Source organism: Camelina sativa, chromosome 17, assembly GCF_030686135.1.
Source record: "Camelina sativa cultivar CO46 ecotype springtype chromosome 17, ASM3068613v1".
NCBI lineage: Eukaryota > Viridiplantae > Streptophyta > Magnoliopsida > Brassicales > Brassicaceae > Camelina > Camelina sativa.
In genome coordinates this window covers 30,769,346-30,786,692 of record NC_141896.1, presented here as the reverse complement: position 1 = coordinate 30,786,692, position 17,347 = coordinate 30,769,346, and the positions used below count along the sequence as shown (strand labels likewise).

Below are 17,347 nucleotides of genomic sequence, written 5' to 3'. Positions count from 1 at the left end.
AACACAGCGAAAGATCATGTGGTGATTTGTAGGGACGGTAACAAGTCTTTAAAGCTTCCCAGACATAGCAAACCGGCTGTCGGATATTGATGGGCTCACGGACCTAGTGAGAGGATATGAGGCCCATTAAGGAAGGTGTTGTACTAGGATTAGACATGGGACCCACTAAAAAGTGGAGATTGGGGATGGTCGGGGATTACACACATACAATAGATTGCAATTGTGGAAGTCAATGAAAGCTGTTAAAGTTTTTATTATGAAAAAAAAACGGAGAACCAACAAGGAAACAAACAGGGCCATGTCTTCAAAATTGAGATCTTGTGGTTTAAAATCAGTTGTTCTGTGATATGGAGATATGGATTATTAACAATGATTAGTCAAGATATAGGGTTACGGTTGAGATGTGAACTCGTAAAATCACGTTAAGTGATTCATAGCTCACTAAAGTTCTTTTAGATCACTTTCTTCATTGAATAACGCAACAATCTGCAAGCGAATTATTTCCCTCTTTTGATAAACCGCAATCACCAAATTGCAAGCGAATGAGAGAGAAGCCCTTATAATTCTGCTTAGAATAGGTTTAGAGAAGGCCTTTTTGGCCTGTTATGTATGGTTATCAGCCTATGCATCTAACTTAACAGTTATTTAAAAATTGAAGTGTATGGTATGGATTTGGTTAGTTTAGTTTCATATTATTATTATTTTTTTTGAAATAAAGAATAATTAGAGGTAGATCAGTAGATGGTTTCGAATACCGGTTTGTTTACGGCATTATTGGTTTTTGGGTTTCAACCAAACCGATAAACAAAAGTAAAACCAATGGAGTTTAGATTTTACTATTTAGGGTTTATGATTTAGTTTTGATGAAAACCCATTGTTATATATTGACATTGTCTTCAATTTTCAAATCATGTTATACGAAGAAAACATGTTATATATATAAAAAAAGAAATAATCAAACTTTAATATTAATATTAAAAATATAGAAATTAAAACTTGCACTAAACACATTTAAGCTCTATGATTAAGGTTTTAATAGACTACTCTATTTATTTGGGACTTTAGGACCGCCCAACCCAAGTCCACTCATATGTTAGCAAACTTATATGTTAGCATGAAAAAAGAAAACTCTACCCCAAAGGCTTTTTAACTTCAAGGACCTGATTTTTGTCGAATTATATGATATTTAGACTCAAATCCTTTTTACACAGCATTCGACCCAAATTTTTTTTTTTAATGAATGCCTCGTCATGAAACTTTTTTTTTTGCCAACAATATACAAAATTGACTCAAACGAGCCAGTTAGCAGGAAAATTGTTCACAATGGTAATTGGATGTGACTCCACTCTAGCACGACGCGCCAGTTTGTCCGCACTACCAGGCCCGGCCAGTCCATAAGGCAGCTAAAGCATGTGCTTTAGGCCACCGATTATAAACTAGTATTGAAGGCCACACATGTGAGAAAAATATAGTCTAGTGGTTCCCCTTTCATGTTATATCATGCAGTTTTATGGTTCGACTCCCCCTAACCTCCTTCCCATCTTTTCATTTTTACAGTTATTTATATGCAATATGAATTGAAAACAAATTACCCTAAATAGCAATTAGGCCACATCAGAGTACGGGCCGGCCTTGCGCACTACCATTTGGGATCTGGGAATCTGAACTACAGTTTATAATAGGAACTCATCCTTATCTTCTTTAATCACATCCAAATATGTCTTGAAAGCAGGCCACTCGGAAGGCGAAGAAACCATCTCCACCAAATCAGAACAGTCTGTGAGAAATACAACTTTCTCATTATCCGCACTAATCATACACCGCATTGCCCATATGAGAGCTTCCACTTCTGCATGGAGGGGTGATAAGCTACGGCGAGAGTTAGATGCACCCATAGTGGGAGATTCCCCCTCAGGAGAAATGCAATGCCATCCTCTACCTGTAAACTGGTCAGTCGTCTTCCAAGATCCATCCACAAAGCATCGGTAACTAGTTCCATATCCGTTAACCGCAGCACTAGTATGAACCTTAGACATAGATAGAGGTCGAAAGCCACCCTGAGGTGAAGATCCAAAGGGATCCTCTTGGGCTAAAGACCAAAGCTTTGCCTCCTCTTCCGCTATCCGTAAAATCGCTAATGGATTGGAGTCCAAATTGCTTAACAATTTATCATTTCTGGCCTTCCAGATATACCAGAGAATCCACGGAAACACCTCCACCGAAGGAGTGTCCTGAAATCTCCAAAATAATGAATCCATGTTTGCATAGATAGAGTCTGAAGGAAAACAACCCGAAGATGTCGGGAATGGAGACAATCCCCAAACCTGCCTAGCCGGAGGACATAAGAAAAGTGCATGATTGACTGTCTCCTCCGTCCCTACACAAAGCGCACACTCCATGTCACAGCTTAGTCCACGTCGCCGCATATTAGCTGTTGTCGCCATACAACCCGTAATTGCTTGCCACAAAAAGTGTCTAATTTTTGGTGGACACCAAATCTGCCAGACAAATGCCTGTAGAGGAATAATATTGGGACCGAAAACAGGCTTTTATGGTTTCTGGCGTAAAGCTTGATATCCAGATTTAACGGTGTATACACCGGTTTTTGTCAAATTCCAACCCAATCTATCCGGTGTGGTCAGATTGCCAAGAGGTAAAGCAGAAATAAGGGCAACATCCTCCGGCTCGAAAAAAGCCAAAAGCAAAGCCAAATTCCAGGAGTGCGAACTCCTGTCAATGAAAGTTTCAACTCTAAGCGTTGGATCGACTGGCGATCCTGAACGCAATACTGGTCTTGGGGATTGAGCAGGAATCCAGGGGTCATACCATACTAAAATGGAGTCCCCAGATCCTACCCGTTTAATGAGTCCTTTGTTCACAGAAGAGCGAGCAAAAATCATACTCCGCCATCCATAAGATGGGGAATAAGATTTAATTGGATCCAATGGATCAGAATGTCTATAGTATCGTCCTTTGAAAACCTTTGCAAATAAAGAGTCTGGAACTGAAATTAACCGCCATAGTTTCTTAGCCAGCAGTGCGGTATTAAAATCATCCAGACACCAAAAATCCAAACCTCCCTCCATCTTATCAACACACAACCTGTCCCAAGCGATCCAATGTAAACCTCGTGTTTCCTCTGAAGAGCTCTACCATAAGTTAGAGATCGCACTAGTAAGTTTCCGTGTAACTGTTTTCGGAAGTCGAAAACATGACATAACAAAGGTAGGGACAGCGGTCTCAACCGATTTGATCATTACCTCTTCCCCCCCTCCCCGAGAGAGCAACCTAGCAGGATAGCCACCGGCCCGTTTTTGCAACCGATCCTGAACAAAGGAAAATATTTTAGTTTTCGACCCACCAAGACTTTCCGGGATGCCCAAGTATGAATTCATACCACCCAAAATGCTAAAATCCAAGATGCCTTTAAATTCCTCAAGCACACCCACATCCACTGTATGTCCAAATTGAACCGAGGACTTCTGAAAGTTAATCCGCTGTCCAGAAATCCGTTCATATTGTCTTAGTATCCCTAAAATAACTTCACACTGCTCCTTCGTGGCCCGATAGAAAAACAGACTATGATCTGCAAACAATAAGTGCGAAATCGCCGGACAAGCAGTCGACACCTTAATACCCGTAATAAGTTTAGAACTTTCTGCCTTTTGAAGATTTGCAATAAGAACCTCAGTCCAAAGGATAAAAAGATAAGGTGACAAGGGATCTCCCTGACGAAGCCCTCTAGAAGAAATTATGGACCCATGGGATTGACCATTTAATAAAACACTATATTCAACTGATGTCACACACCACATGATCCACAAAATCCATTTGTCACAAAAACTAAATTTCCGCAATAAATGATCAATGAAAGACCATTCTACCTGATCGTAGGCCTTACTTATATATGTTTTTATGGCCATGAACTTTCCCTTACAAGAGATGTTAGTGCGGAGTCCGTGAAACATCTCCTGAGCAATCAAAATGTTATCCGTAATTAACTGTCCTTCCACAAAAGCCGATTGTGTCTCAGAGATCAATGCTGGCAAAAACTTACGCAGACGCTGACATAAGATCTTCGAGATAATCTTGTAACCAACATTGCATAAACTAATTGGCCTCCATTCAGTCATCTGGATCGGTTTATCCACTCTTGGAATAAGACAAATATTTGTCCTATTTAGGCGTTTATCAAAATTATCACCCTATAAGAAAGATTCTACCGAAAGCTTTAAATCAGCCTTAATTGTATCCCATGCACGCTGATAAAAAAGGGCCGTCATACCATCCGGTCAAGGAGCTTTATCAGGATGCATCATAAACAGAGCCTCTTTGATTTCCTGTTCTGTGACTGGTTGCGTCAGTGTCTCATTAATTTCACCCGTAATAGACGTGCTTATTTCACCCAGCGATTCCTCAATATCCACAGGATCTGTGGACGTGAAGACCTCCTGAAAATAAGTGACCGCTATATCCTAAACCTTAGTCTCCTCCGTAATCCAATGTCCAGCCTCGTCATGCAGCCCGACAATGCGATTCTTAGCTCTTCTTAATTTTGTTTGGGCATGAAAATAGCTAGTATTTTGATCCCCAAAACGCATCCAGCGACTCCGACTTTTCTGATACCAGTAAATCTCTTCATCCCGATAAGCTTCTCGCAACTTCCAAGTCATCTCCGAAATAACCTCAACAGATACAGAGTCATCCGCCTGGGTGGTTGCTAAGTGAGACTTTAATTCCTCAATCGTTTCCCGACCGAACGGGGCCTGCGCTTTCCGTCATCGGGAAATGGCTTGGCGACACTAATGATTTTGTCCATTAAGTTTCCAGTTACCCCTGTGATGTAGCATCTAGAAGCTTCTTCTCAACCTTTACTTTTTGTTGGTGTTTTGGATTTTCCTTTTATTATGTATTTCCTTTTACGAAGATACGCTATAGATGTTTCTAGATTATCTAATTAGGGTTAGCGGCTTTATCCTCTTCTCTATTTAAGTGTTTTGTTTGCTTCTTTGTAAGACGGTCTTGAATATTTTATTATACAGAAGATATCTCTTCTTAACACAAGTCTTCGAATCTCGTTTCTTCTTGCACAAGTCATCAAGATCTTAGCTCGAGTCTTCAAGCTTTTACTATCAAAGTTTGACTTCTCGATTTACTCGTTCTACTCCCTGCATTACCCTGTTTCCCCAGCATCCCAACCCTCTGAAACAGCTCCAAAGAAACCCTCTTTTTCAAGCCACCGTCGGTCAAAATAAAAAATGCTCCTCCCTCGCTGAACTTTATCTTCCAGAGAAGCTAAACCCAGTTTATGGTCTGAAGCTATCATCGGTAAATATTCCGTAAAGGAATCTTGAACAGGTCATGAAGTTTCTCATTGGCTAGAGCTCGGTCAAGACGACAACGAATTGGCTTCTTATCTTGCCAACCATGCCAAGACAAGCTGTCTCCAACCGCAGAAAACTCTAATAAACCACAATGTCGAATCATTGTGTTGAAACCCACAAAGGAAGACGCATGGCGGAGCTTCCCTCCACGTTTTTCATGGTTGTTTCAACTCATTAAAGTTCCCAACCAAAAACCAAGGGGAGTCTCTAGAGAGACCAATTCATGTTAACCTTTCCCATACTAAATCACGATTCGTTAGGACCGGGTCACCATAAACAAAAGTAAAGTAAATAATTTGTTCTTTATAAGTAAGTTCCACATCAATTAACCGATTAGACTCAAATAAAACAGAAACATCATAATTATTATTATAAAATAAGGCTAAACCGCCATTTCAACCGATAGGATCAACCGTTATGAAACTTTTATCATGTTAAATGTTAAATTTTATTTTTTTTTGGTAGAAAAATTTGATAAATATTTATATAATTAACTGATCTGAACTGTTCACTATTTAATTTATTTAATTAGTAGTGTCAAAATTTTTGATTAGAACAAAGTAAAATTAAAAGTGTCAAAATCATCAAACACACAAGTACAGCTCTTTCCGTGTCTAAAACCGCGTTGGAATCCAAATCCAATATGTTCCACGAAGCTTCCTCTCCTTAATATAATTCTCTTCTTACCTCGAAAGTCATCTTAATTTTGGTACAAAACTTAAATTAAAAATAGAGCAAAATTATTTATATCTGCTCGTCCAAAACAGCAAAATAATGATAAATTGGGAAAAGTATATAAAAATCATAAGCAGTGTACATTAAATTCTTTAATTATAGTATATCTTTTTTGGAACAAAAAAACAAAGAATTAATGTATTGCTGTATTTATTTTTCTTGTTAGGATATAGTATTAATTAGAATATGACTTTTATATAATGACCATTGACCTGTAAACAAACACACACGCTTATATTCATTGACCTCGAAACCTTATAATCTTCAGATCCGTCTCCTATTTTAATCTCTTTGTGAAGAAGCTTTTGATTGTTTGTTGTCCAAGCAAGAAAGAGCGACAAATTAAAGACATGAATTCAAGATTATCTCTTCTCTTGTTCTTGTTCTTGGTTATAGTTCCTTTATCAAGATCGTCCATCTTCAAAACCTTCTCTAGTATTACCTCTCCCAAATCTCCTCTTTCCTCAATCGTCCTCCCTCTCTCCGGAAACGTCTTCCCTCTCGGGTAAGCTCATCAAATGTTTTCTCTATCTTCTTGATCCACACAAACAAAAAACAATTTCTTTTGATTTTTTTTTCGATTTTTTTTTTTTTGCTTTGTAGATACTACTCGGTCTTACTTAAAATAGGAAACCCTCCAAAGGCCTTTCAATTTGATATTGATACTGGTAGTGATGTCACTTGGGTTCAATGCAATGCTCCTTGCTCTGGCTGCACAGTGGTATGTACATTGTTTTGATCCATTATGTTTTTTTTCTTTTCAAGATTAGACTTTATCCTTTCTTGATGATCTCTGTTTTGTTTGTAGGGTCCTCCATTTCAGTACACGCCTAAGGCAAACACTGTCCCGTGTTCAGACCCGATTTGTTCGGCTCTTCACTGGCCTAACAAGCCTCAATGCCCAAACCCGAAAGAACAATGCGATTATGAAGTTGAATATGCTGATCAAGGTTCATCAATGGGTGCACTTGTTACTGATCAGTTTCCTTTAACCACCCTAAATGGCGCGATCGTCCAACCTCGTTTAGCATTCGGGTGAGTGAGCTAGAAAAACAGACATGTGAATCTTGAGATGATGAAAAAATGTTGAATTCTTGAAAGGACTCTGGTGTTTTGTTTTTTCAGGTGTGGTTATGATCAGAGTTTCCCTAGTGCACATCCTCCGCCTGCGACTGCTGGAGTTTTGGGGCTTGGGAAAGGCAAAATCAGCATCTTGTCACAGCTTGTCTCCGCGGGAGTAACGAGAAACGTGGTTGGACATTGCTTAAGCTCTAAAGGTGGAGGCTATTTGTTCTTTGGAGACAATCTTATTCCTTCCACTGGTGTGGCATGGACACCGTTATTGTCACCAGAGTATACTTCTTTACATATTTGCATCGATCAGTTTTTTAAGATAGATTGATTATATTGTTGTTTACTAGAACTGATTCATGTTCATCTATTTGTGTTCAGTAACCATTACACGACCGGAGCAGCCGAGATTCTTTTCAACGGAAAGCCAACAGGTTTAAAAGGACTTAAACTCATTTTCGATACAGGAAGCTCATACACTTATTTCAACAGCAAAACATACCAAACAATAGTTAAGCTGGTACGTAACTGAACACACACTAAACATATAACACTCAAGACACTATGTATGTCACATGATGCATCAATCTCTTTTACGCGTGATTCAGATCGAAACTGATCTAAAAGCCACGCCGTTAAAAGATGCGAAAGAGGATAAGACTTTACCAATCTGCTGGAAAGGAGCTAAGCCTTTTAAATCTGTTCTTGACGTCAAGACCTACTTCAAGACCTTAACAATCAACTTTACAAACGGCAGAAAAAACACTCAGCTCCAGATTCCACCTGAATCTTATCTCATAATTTCTGTAAGAATAAGACCCAAAAAAACTCGTTTTCATACCACATAATTAGTCACTAATAATGATATTTTTATTTGTCTTGTTTAGAATACTGGGAACGTCTGCTTAGGACTACTAAATGGAAGTGAGGTTGGATTACAAGACTCCAACGTAATCGGAGGTAGGAAGAAACAAACAACATTAACACTTTGCAATAGTAATGTTTTCTAACTAAAAACTGAATATGTGTTTCCTTTTGTCATGTTTGAAGATATATCTATGCAAGGGCTAATGGTGATCTACGACAACGAGAAACAACAACTAGGATGGGTTACTGCAGATTGCAATAAGCTTCCTAGATCATAAGTCATAACATCACCATTAACTTATACTATATAAACTCCTTACATAAAAGCAATTTAGGAACAATAATATTCACGATTTACAGAAAAAGTTTGAGTAATTAGAAACACCGTACCATTTTAAATGATAATTAAATTAAAATGTCTGATTGGACCAGACAATATCGATTTCTAGACTTTTATTAGAAGAATCATCTTTATTGCTGTCATCACTCAGCTTGAAACTTCCACTGTAACTCCCTTCTGTCAATACTTTATCGATTGGGATCATCACTCTTCCCATATTTTTCTGCAAAGATTTAACAAAAAATCATAAACACAACATTTGTGAAAGATCTGGTACCAAAAACACACAAACAATGATGAATCTTTACGTACGTTTCGGAAGATGTTGTTAGATTTGCATACGATTTCAAGAAACTGTCCTCTTGGAGGTACAGCAAAGTCCCATGTGAATGATTCTTTCCAAACCGGTGAGCTGCTTCGTTTCACAACCTGAACCAAAACCCGGTTAAATGAAATCGAGTAGCCAAAACAAGATTGGATTACACCGAATTGCTTCGAAACTCGGATTGAATTGCACCGAATTGCTTAGACACTCGGATTGAACCACTTTAAACCGCCATAATGGGATTGAATTGCACCGAATTGACTAGAACCGGACTAAACCAAGTTAAACCAAAATTACATTACCTTGGTTTTCTTGCTGGGACAATTATCGATGATTAATCTGCAAAACGCATTGGAACGTTTCAGGTTATCGCCGCGTTTGATCGCCACCGTGAGACTTCCCGGCAAAGAATTCAAGAGACTGTTACCTCTCTCGTGAAAGCTCGATGGAGCCGGAGATTTTGATTTCATCATCAATTGCAAAACCGGTATCGCCTCCGCCGCTAAAACCGCCTGAGATTTCGCTATCTCCGTCGGCATTGTTGTCCACGATTGTCGCATTGTGTATATGGTATCCATTGCTGTAGCTCTCGCTTCTTGCTCGCCGGATTTTAGAGCTCCAATTAAGTGAGGGATGCAAGCGGTGGCTGCTTCCGACGAACGGAGTTTGGGAAACGTCGTGAGAATCGCGTTTAGTGTTCTTACTATTTCCACGTTTACCATCGCCGTCGTCCATAACTCTCTCTCCATAGCAGCTGCATAAAAAATCGGTGAGTGTTTTGATTTCTCTAATCGCAATTGGAAGTCGGAATCGGAAACCTACTTGTTAAAGATTTGATGATTTCACCGGAGACGTATTCTTGAAGTGTATGGTTTGAGAAGAGAGATTTGATCATTAGAGCTGCTTGTGTAGAAACTTGTGGGTTACAAGATCTAAGCATCTCTTGAACCAAACACACTCCACCAGCTTCAGCTATAGCTTTACGACTTGTTCTACTATGCATTGCAAAGTTTCCTAATGCACAAATCACAACCATTTGCATCTCGTTGCTCGGTTCCTCCGCTATCAAACTGATTAATGCGCGACAAGCCAGAGGAGTATCAGTGGCTTTAGCTAGTCCTTCGTGTTGAGATATGTCACCTAAAGCCATGGCTACAAGAAGCTTTGCGGATTCTGATGTTGTGTTTAAGTCTAGTATATACTCTGACAAGGGAGTTATTACAAACTGGCATATCTTTGTCTCTCTAACCTTTGGACTGCGTAGTATTAATTCGAGTAATCTTCCAGAGTGTTCTTCGCAGTGGTGTGATCTTAGTAGATCTAGTAATGCGTCGAGTGCACCAGCTTCAACCATTTCCAAGACGCTTAATGAATCTTGGTTCTCACGGATGATCAATACGTCTATGGCTAAGATCACTATGCTCTCAGCTGTTGAGAACAACATTTTTGCTACAACTGGTATAGGCACTGTAAAGTAATAGTGTTCTGGATTGAATCTGAGGATGTTGCAGAGAATGAAAGCTGCTGATTCCCAAAGATATACAGGAAGTTGAGGATCTTCGTCGATAATAACCTTGGAAAGCTCTTGAATTCCTTCGGCATCAGCTACGTCTTTTGTCCATGTAACTGAAGATTTCTCCAAACCCATCAACGCTGTCTCTTGCAAGTTTCTTACTTTGATCCCCGCTAATTTCACAAGAGGAGCAACGAGATCCTTAGTCATTATCTCTTCTTGGAAACGTGGCATTTTGAGTAGTGAGGTCAGTAGTTCTGCCGTTGCATTTTTGACCGCTAAAGATTCAGATTCAAGCAATGGTATCATAGGCGTAATGACAGCAGACGATGAAATATTTAATGATTCAAGAATCTTTGGCTTTTCCAAGATGTTTGCGACAGCTTGTAAACTACTGAGCTGGCCTTGAAAATCCAAGTCTTGTCTAATCAAAATCATCAAGAGGAGTGGTTGTACCATTTTTATTGCATCTTGGCTTCTAGCTACAACACCAACATTCGTCAAAACTCTGAAAAGCTCTGCGATTACTGAACACAAAGAACACGTAGGAGATCTAGAGAGTTGACCAAGGCATTTCTTGATTATACCCATTTTAATAAGATCCATTTTACGCGGAGTGTTGTCTTTAGCCATTTTCACAAGACAAGAAATTGCAGCCTCACTGATCAGATAGTTTTCAGAAGCCACAAAGCCATAAAACAGGTTCACACAATCATGTTCTTCTGCGACATCTGAGAATGTTTTGCTATCCAAGAGTATGTCAAGTGCAAACATTCCAGCTTCTATAGCTGTGCTTGTTCCTGATCGGATTAGTGATATAAGAGGTGCCATGCAACCTACGGCGGATGAGTTTGTTCTCAAAACTTCACTGGTAAATAGAAAGCGGCATACCCTCGCAGCACTTGTCTTTGATTCAAGCGATGAACTATCTGAACATAAAGTTTTGTAAATGTTCTCCAATGGGTTGCCTTCAAGACTGGTAAGAATATATGGGCTTGGACTAGTTCCCATAGTTAGTTTCACCAAAGCTGTAAGAGCAGCCACTTTCTCACTCTCCAATTTAGTATTCAACATTTCTAGAAGAGGGGAAAGTGTTTTCCATGCTAATTCAGAATCTCTGACGTGTTCATGGCTAAAAAGTTCGCAAAGCACCCTTGCAGCATTGTAACGGGTACTTCTAGAATCATGATGAAGAATTCCAATAAGTTGCTTCATGGAATTTATAGTTGTTTTATGCCGTGTAACTTCTGGGTTGCGGAACAGTGATTCTAATAGTTGATAAACAATTATCTCATTCGAATCTTGAGGACTCAAAGAAAGATACCTCACTAAAGCATCCAGAGCTCCAGCTTCAGTGATAAGTAATTTACTTGAATCGCCACACTCTGCAATACGACTTAGAAGCCGAACAACCACTGGAGTAGCTCCAACTTTGTCTACATTTGGCTTCAAGAGATTCACCAGCAAAAAAATATTTTCTTTCATAAATGAACTACGTCTTACTCTTTCATCTTCAAAGAGTGCCTCTAAAGTGGCCTCAAAAGGATTTTGTACCAAAGATAACTCTTCTGCTAAAGCACAAAAAGTCCTTGTGTCTGATTCTTCACACCCTACCAAGTTTATTGTAGTTTGTACTATATCTGAATCCATGATTTCTGAAATGATCTTGTCATTCTTTTGACGAACTAGTGCTGCCAATACTTGTGCAGTAAAATATCCATCAATCATCTGATCAGATTGCATGAAAGGTGCTAGTGTTGGCAAAAGATTTTCTGTTATAGGAGATGAGACAATGTTTGGTTCTTGAGACATAACAGCTAAGAATGACATAGCAATCCATTTTTCTTCGGAATCGGAGAAATTGTCCTGCAAAAATTAAAGATCACAACTCAACAACACCAAAACTTGTTGGATTTGGAGAAAAATAAAAAAATAAAAAAAAAATAAAGAAAGCTAGTAAGTTTACTTATCTACCTCTGTATTGTTGGACTTAATTTTTTGAAGCTTTTCTACAATAATTTCAAGTCCATTGGTTTCCATGACAACAAGTCTGTTCTTGGGATGAGAAGAGCAAATAATAGAAAGTAACCACATGGAGACGGTGCTTCCCAAGATAGTAACTGGATCAACCATTTGAGAGCCATCCATGGTTAAGCACAAAATGCTTGTAATGCAAGATCTTGGTCTTTGAATTTCAATTCCATATGAAGAAGATTTAGAGTTCTCCTTTGACATATCAAGAAGAGTTTTTACTAAGCTTTTCAAATACCCTGATCGTCCAGTTGTTTCCGTCCATAATTTCTTGTCGTTCTTTGCTGCACAAACAAGCAACATAGCCCCTCCGACTTTTATTTCATGAATAGATGAGTTGATTATTCTATTGGCCAGTGAAGAAATTGATTTTGACTGTATCACCAAAAGTTGACCTAACAATAAAAACTGTGTCTTGCAGAAGCGAGACAAAACCTCTATTGCTTTATCTTGGACCAACGGATGACCTTCAGCCACACCGCGAACAAGAGAGTCCAAACACGAAGGAACTTCAGTGAATGTAGAAAATGGGTTATGGGACAAGTTAGCACCATATTTAGCTTTGGCCAGTAAAGAGAGTACTTCTAGAACATCGATAAAAGCGCTATTGTTCGTATCAGTTGTGTTTAAGAGATCAATGAGTTCGGAAACAGCAAACCGACACTGATCATTTCCTTTGAACACATCATCGACCTGAAAATGCTTTAGTAATTGATGAAGAGCATGCGAAGCATTCCTTTTACCTTGTAGGGTTCCCTCTCTCAGCACTCTCGTCAATGCAGAAACAACATCATCATTTAATGCTTCAGCTGCAACATTTTGGTCTGAAAGAAGGTTAGCAAGAGTCGACATAGGATTCTCTGTTGACTCGATAGGGTTTGTTTTTGCTGACTTTATCAATGGTTTGATCACTTCGACTTCTGGACTAGATAACTTCTTTTGGCCAGTACTCTTTTTCTTTGTTGGATTAGATAGAGAGCCTAAGGCATGCGCTAACTGTGTTGCAACAGCATGAGTGTTTCCACTTAAAAGTTTGGTGCAGGGATTGTCATTCTCATCAAATCCAAGACCACCACAAAGGTCTTTTCTTGAATTGAATAAATCAGCCAATACAGAAGTTGCATTCTCTTTCATCTTGTCATTTGATGAGGCAAGTCTCTGGACAAGAGACCTCAATCCATTATTCGCTGCAGAACCCTTGGTGACGAATTCCTCTAAAGTAGCCGATGCAAGAACATGGCCTAGAACTCTTACCAAATGAGCCTTTGATTTAGGAACATCTCCAAGAAACAAAGCTTGTACTTGCTCGATAACAATTGGATCAGCTGTTTTGATCAGTTTCATAAGGGTATTTGCTGACCACTCTTGGGATTTTGGTCCACCGTTCTTTAAAAGCCCCAAAAGTGCAGGAATAGCTCCTGCTTCCTCAAGGCAGAGACGGATCTCTTCACTGTGACAACATAGGTTCCAAATGACACGGACTGCATCATCCTTTGCCTTGTGAGATACACTAGTCTCTAGTATCTGCAATAATGGAGGAATCCCGCCTGCAGAAGTAACAGCCCATCTACTTTCTTCGACCTTGTCAGTCAAGATCGCTAAGAATTCAACTGACAGTTCTTGATGTTGTTCGCTTGACAATCCAAGATATGGTATTAGGATTTGTATCCCTTCTCTCTTCCCAATAGCATCCCAAACATTATCATATTTGTATAAATTTGACAAACAGGTTATCATCCGCTCACGTGGACCAGCTGTGGACAAGATTGTAAGATTGACTAAAACCCTCTTAGCCTCCACATTGTTGAGTTTTTCTGATAGATTAGTGTTACCATATAGACTTGCCATAGCCTCCAAGATACGTTCTTGGATCAACTGAGTATCTCGCGGCTTTAGTAGTTTCACTAGTATTCCTTCTGTTAGTGTTGGATCAAAATCATCATCACAACTTAGCTGAAACTTCCTTAGAGCATAAGCAAGAGCTCCAAGAATATCAGCGATGGGCTCAGTGAGGCGCGGAGACAAAGATAGCCCTCCAAGATACACTATCAAACCAGACATTCCTCCGCATAAGTTTGCTAAAGCTTGTGTCCCATGAATTTGTAAGATGCGTTCATTTTCTTTATCCACTGACTCTTTAGATGAAATTACAACTGCACCAATCAGAAGGTGTATCCCATCCAAATCTCTTGCCACATTTTTTGCTTCTTCGGACTTTGATGTAATGGCTTCTAGAGCATTGGCTACATTGGCACGTACGACAACACTGTTTTCCTCACCTAGAAGTTGAACCAGAACTTGCACAGAACCTGACTCTACTATTTTTGAGATGCTACTAGTGAAAATCCTAATAAGACGAGCTAAGAGAGAAGCTGCATTTGATTGAGATACCGGGTTACTAGACTGAAGAAGGCTAAGGATGATATCGACTCCACCATCTTCAAGTGTTAATGCCCAAAAACCATCTTTATCGCCACAAAGATTTCTCAAAGCTCCAACCAAAAACCCTTCAACTATCGTGTCCTGTTTTTTCTTTGCCTTTAATAAATCCCACAAAGTTGGTACTACACCTTCCGTGACAAATATCTTATTACCTACATTATCATCTTCCATTCCACACAAGGAAACTTCACATATAGCCTCGGCCGCAGCTCTTCTTGCATCCACAGAGTCAGATTTCAAAAGTGACAGCAGCGGCGGGATGCATCCGCCTATCAATACCTTAGAACGAACATTTTTGTCTTTGCATAGAACGGTCAGGACCGAAGCAGAATTGAGTTTTGCCAAGAGGGTTCCATTCCTGAGAAGTGAAATGAAGGCAGGCATGGCATTCACGTTCTGGCTAATGATCTTTCTACATTCTTTTTTACCTTTGGCTAGACCGAGAATTCGAGCGGTGCTGAGCTCTTTTTCTTGCGTTGATGATTTCTTGGCATGAAGCTGTTCGATGAGACGTGTGATTGTGACAGCTGGTTTCTCATGATCATTATCTATCTCCAGACTCATTGTTTTATTGCTTTCCCTGCACCCAAAAGCCCTCAATGAGAAAGCTAGGCAAATTTATTAGCGTAAATATTGCGGAAACAGATCAATTCCTTAGCCGAGGAGAAGACACAGAATGAGTCTCTTGCTGATTTGTTGAGGAGGGAGGCTTTGTCATCTTCTCTAATCTGAATAAAAGAAAACTTTAATTGATAATATACTAAAAAAGAATTATAGCTAAATCAATTCAACAACAAATCATACTAAATATATAATCTCTTTGTTTTTTTTGTCATTAGTAATAATGATCTATTGAGAATGTGTATTTTAAAAATCTAATCATATGATACTAGCGATGTAACGCAGGGAACATATGAAACTTATTTAGCTTTTATATAACTTTTTGTTTGTTTGTTTTAAGGTATATATATTTCTTCCTAATCACACGTCTACGCATCATATTGGTGATCTAAAACCTCACCTTGTAACCAATGGTTAGGCATTTTCTACGAAACACATTTCAACATAAGAGTTCCAAGATTTAACTCTTATCGAAGAAAATCCAAAGAAATGAAATGCATAATTAATTTATAAATTTACCTTTTATCCCAAAACGTTCTACAACTCCATTCTCCTAATATTCAAAGGTTGCAATTAGTATGTGTGACGATGGGTTGTGATCAACGTTTCTGAATGACTATTTATACCTCTCAGTTTTTGTTTCGGACAAGAATCGCCGGACAGTTTGTTCGACAAACAAACAAAAAAAAAATCTTTCTTCTTTTTCTTTTGTTCTAAAGGTTTGACAGAGAAGAGGGAGAAATCAAGAAATCCCAAACCATAACTATTTACGCAAATGTTAAAAAAGTAAAAGAAAAAACTTTTTGATGCAACTTCCTGAATTTTCTCATTCTTTCACATTTGTTATCCTATTTTTCTTTATCGCATACCTGATTTACACCACTAGGTGTCGTATGCTAAAACAATTTTGAGTATATTACAACTTTTAGTTTGTTTATTTAAAAAACCTAACTTTTTTTTTTGTGCCAAAAAAAAAACCTAGCTAACATAGAAAAATCATAATATTTCTTAACCTAGAAACTTCTCTCAATATTTATGTGAATTCTAACACAGATAGTGGTAATTTATAACCTTAAAAAGGATCTCATAAGCCTAATTTAGAAAGGATCTGATTAGAAAGGATCTCATAAGCCTAATTTATTTTGGAAATTATTGAAGGTTGTTATCAATTACAATTACATATCTGAATTTGTCACTATTGTATGATATTTTTTTTTTAAAGTTGAATTTGATAACAATACAAAAACCTTCATCTAGAACGAATGTAGGCATGGTCAAAACTAAACCATGACCATATTTTAGACTTTAACCGGATCATATCTAAACCGTAATCAAATTGTAACTGTATAAACATCAAAATTATATGGTTAGTTATCCAATTCTAGGGTGAACAGTTTACAAATATTGACATTAGTGTGTTTAATAAATATGTTTGCAGGTAGACATAATGAGTTGGAAGTCCATAGTCTATTATAATATCAAAGTCCGATCTGCAAATGCTCAACCCAATCCATAGTTGGCGTAATCCAATAGTTGGCTCGCCGATCTATGCATGAACATACCAAAATCAATGGCTAGAGGAGCTATCATCTTGATAAACGGATTTTCACCCAGGGTATCAATTTCCTATGCAGTTGTAGTACAAAGGGTTATCAATCCAAATGGTTGTTTATGCTAGCAGGAAGGATGCAATCAGAACAATGCAAGTCAAACCAAGCAATAAATGGTTTTATCTAACAATCCTAAAATAATGAAAGAAAAGAATATAAACAAAGAAACCACACGACCTAAGCACTCGATGCAAGCATTCGAGTACAAGATCGGGTGGGATGATCGAGTTAACAAATGAAGTATGAACAACTCGAGGGGTTACTCGAAGCAGGTGATTGTGTACCTGTTCGGGTAAGGGATCGAGTGATGAAAGAAAATGTAAGCAATTAAGATACGAAAGCTTCTAATGATGGGATAATCGAATCCTAAGTATTCCTGACCAGTACAGATGTCTTACATGCCTCAAG

The 17,347-nt window shown here is 38.6% G+C and overlaps 3 protein-coding genes across 5 annotated transcripts; 1 reads left to right on the top strand and 2 right to left on the bottom strand.

Moving 5' to 3' along the window:
• Positions 1 to 1,673: 1,673 nt before the first annotated feature.
• On the bottom strand, positions 1,674 to 2,444 carry LOC147924534 (uncharacterized). The gene has a single exon (XM_087496823.1). The coding sequence runs from the start codon at positions 2,442 to 2,444 to the stop codon at positions 1,674 to 1,676; it is 771 nt and encodes a 256-aa protein (XP_087352949.1).
• A 3,802-nt stretch (positions 2,445 to 6,246) lies between these two features.
• LOC104757943 (aspartic proteinase Asp1) lies at positions 6,247 to 8,497 on the top strand. The gene is made up of 8 exons (XM_010480738.3): positions 6,247 to 6,624; positions 6,723 to 6,840; positions 6,928 to 7,154; positions 7,245 to 7,472; positions 7,572 to 7,710; positions 7,799 to 7,996; positions 8,078 to 8,150; positions 8,241 to 8,497. The coding sequence occupies exons 1-8, from the start codon at positions 6,470 to 6,472 to the stop codon at positions 8,333 to 8,335; spliced, it is 1,233 nt and encodes a 410-aa protein (XP_010479040.1). The 5' UTR covers positions 6,247 to 6,469; the 3' UTR covers positions 8,336 to 8,497.
• Positions 8,335 to 15,984, bottom strand: LOC104757944 (protein CELLULOSE SYNTHASE INTERACTIVE 2). Of its 3 annotated transcripts, none has more exons than XR_015586184.1 (6): positions 12,210 to 15,401; positions 9,545 to 12,101; positions 9,150 to 9,476; positions 9,025 to 9,061; positions 8,710 to 8,826; positions 8,335 to 8,620 (listed from the first exon to the last, which is right to left on the bottom strand). XR_015586184.1 is itself a non-coding variant. In XM_087494251.1 (6 exons), the coding sequence occupies exons 2-6, from the start codon at positions 15,270 to 15,272 to the stop codon at positions 8,468 to 8,470; spliced, it is 6,342 nt and encodes a 2,113-aa protein (XP_087350377.1). In that variant the 5' UTR covers positions 15,273 to 15,436; positions 15,849 to 15,984; the 3' UTR covers positions 8,335 to 8,467. The 3 variants fall into 3 exon arrangements, 2 of the variants coding, with proteins under 2 accessions (XP_087350377.1, XP_087350378.1); XM_087494251.1 differs by adding an exon at positions 15,849 to 15,984 and having other exon boundaries at positions 9,025 to 9,476; positions 12,210 to 15,436; XM_087494252.1 differs by having other exon boundaries at positions 9,025 to 9,476; positions 12,210 to 15,291; positions 15,365 to 15,426.
• Between the last annotated feature and the right edge of the window lie 1,363 nt (positions 15,985 to 17,347).

Coding starts and splice junctions, on each gene's coding strand:
- LOC104757944 (XM_087494252.1), bottom strand. CDS start 15,426: ATGACAAAGCCTCCCTCCTCAACAAATCAGCAAGAGACTCATTCTGTG. Junction 12,102..12,209: donor TTAAGTCCAACAATACAGAG/GTAGATAAGTAA, acceptor TAATTTTTGCAG/GACAATTTCTCCGATTCCGA. Junction 8,621..8,709: donor CTAACAACATCTTCCGAAAC/GTACGTAAAGAT, acceptor AAATCTTTGCAG/AAAAATATGGGAAGAGTGAT.
- LOC147924534 (XM_087496823.1), bottom strand. CDS start 2,444: ATGGCGACAACAGCTAATATGCGGCGACGTGGACTAAGCTGTGACATG.
- LOC104757943 (XM_010480738.3), top strand. CDS start 6,470: ATGAATTCAAGATTATCTCTTCTCTTGTTCTTGTTCTTGGTTATAGTT. Junction 7,997..8,077: donor AATCTTATCTCATAATTTCT/GTAAGAATAAGA, acceptor TGTCTTGTTTAG/AATACTGGGAACGTCTGCTT. Junction 8,151..8,240: donor AGACTCCAACGTAATCGGAG/GTAGGAAGAAAC, acceptor TCATGTTTGAAG/ATATATCTATGCAAGGGCTA.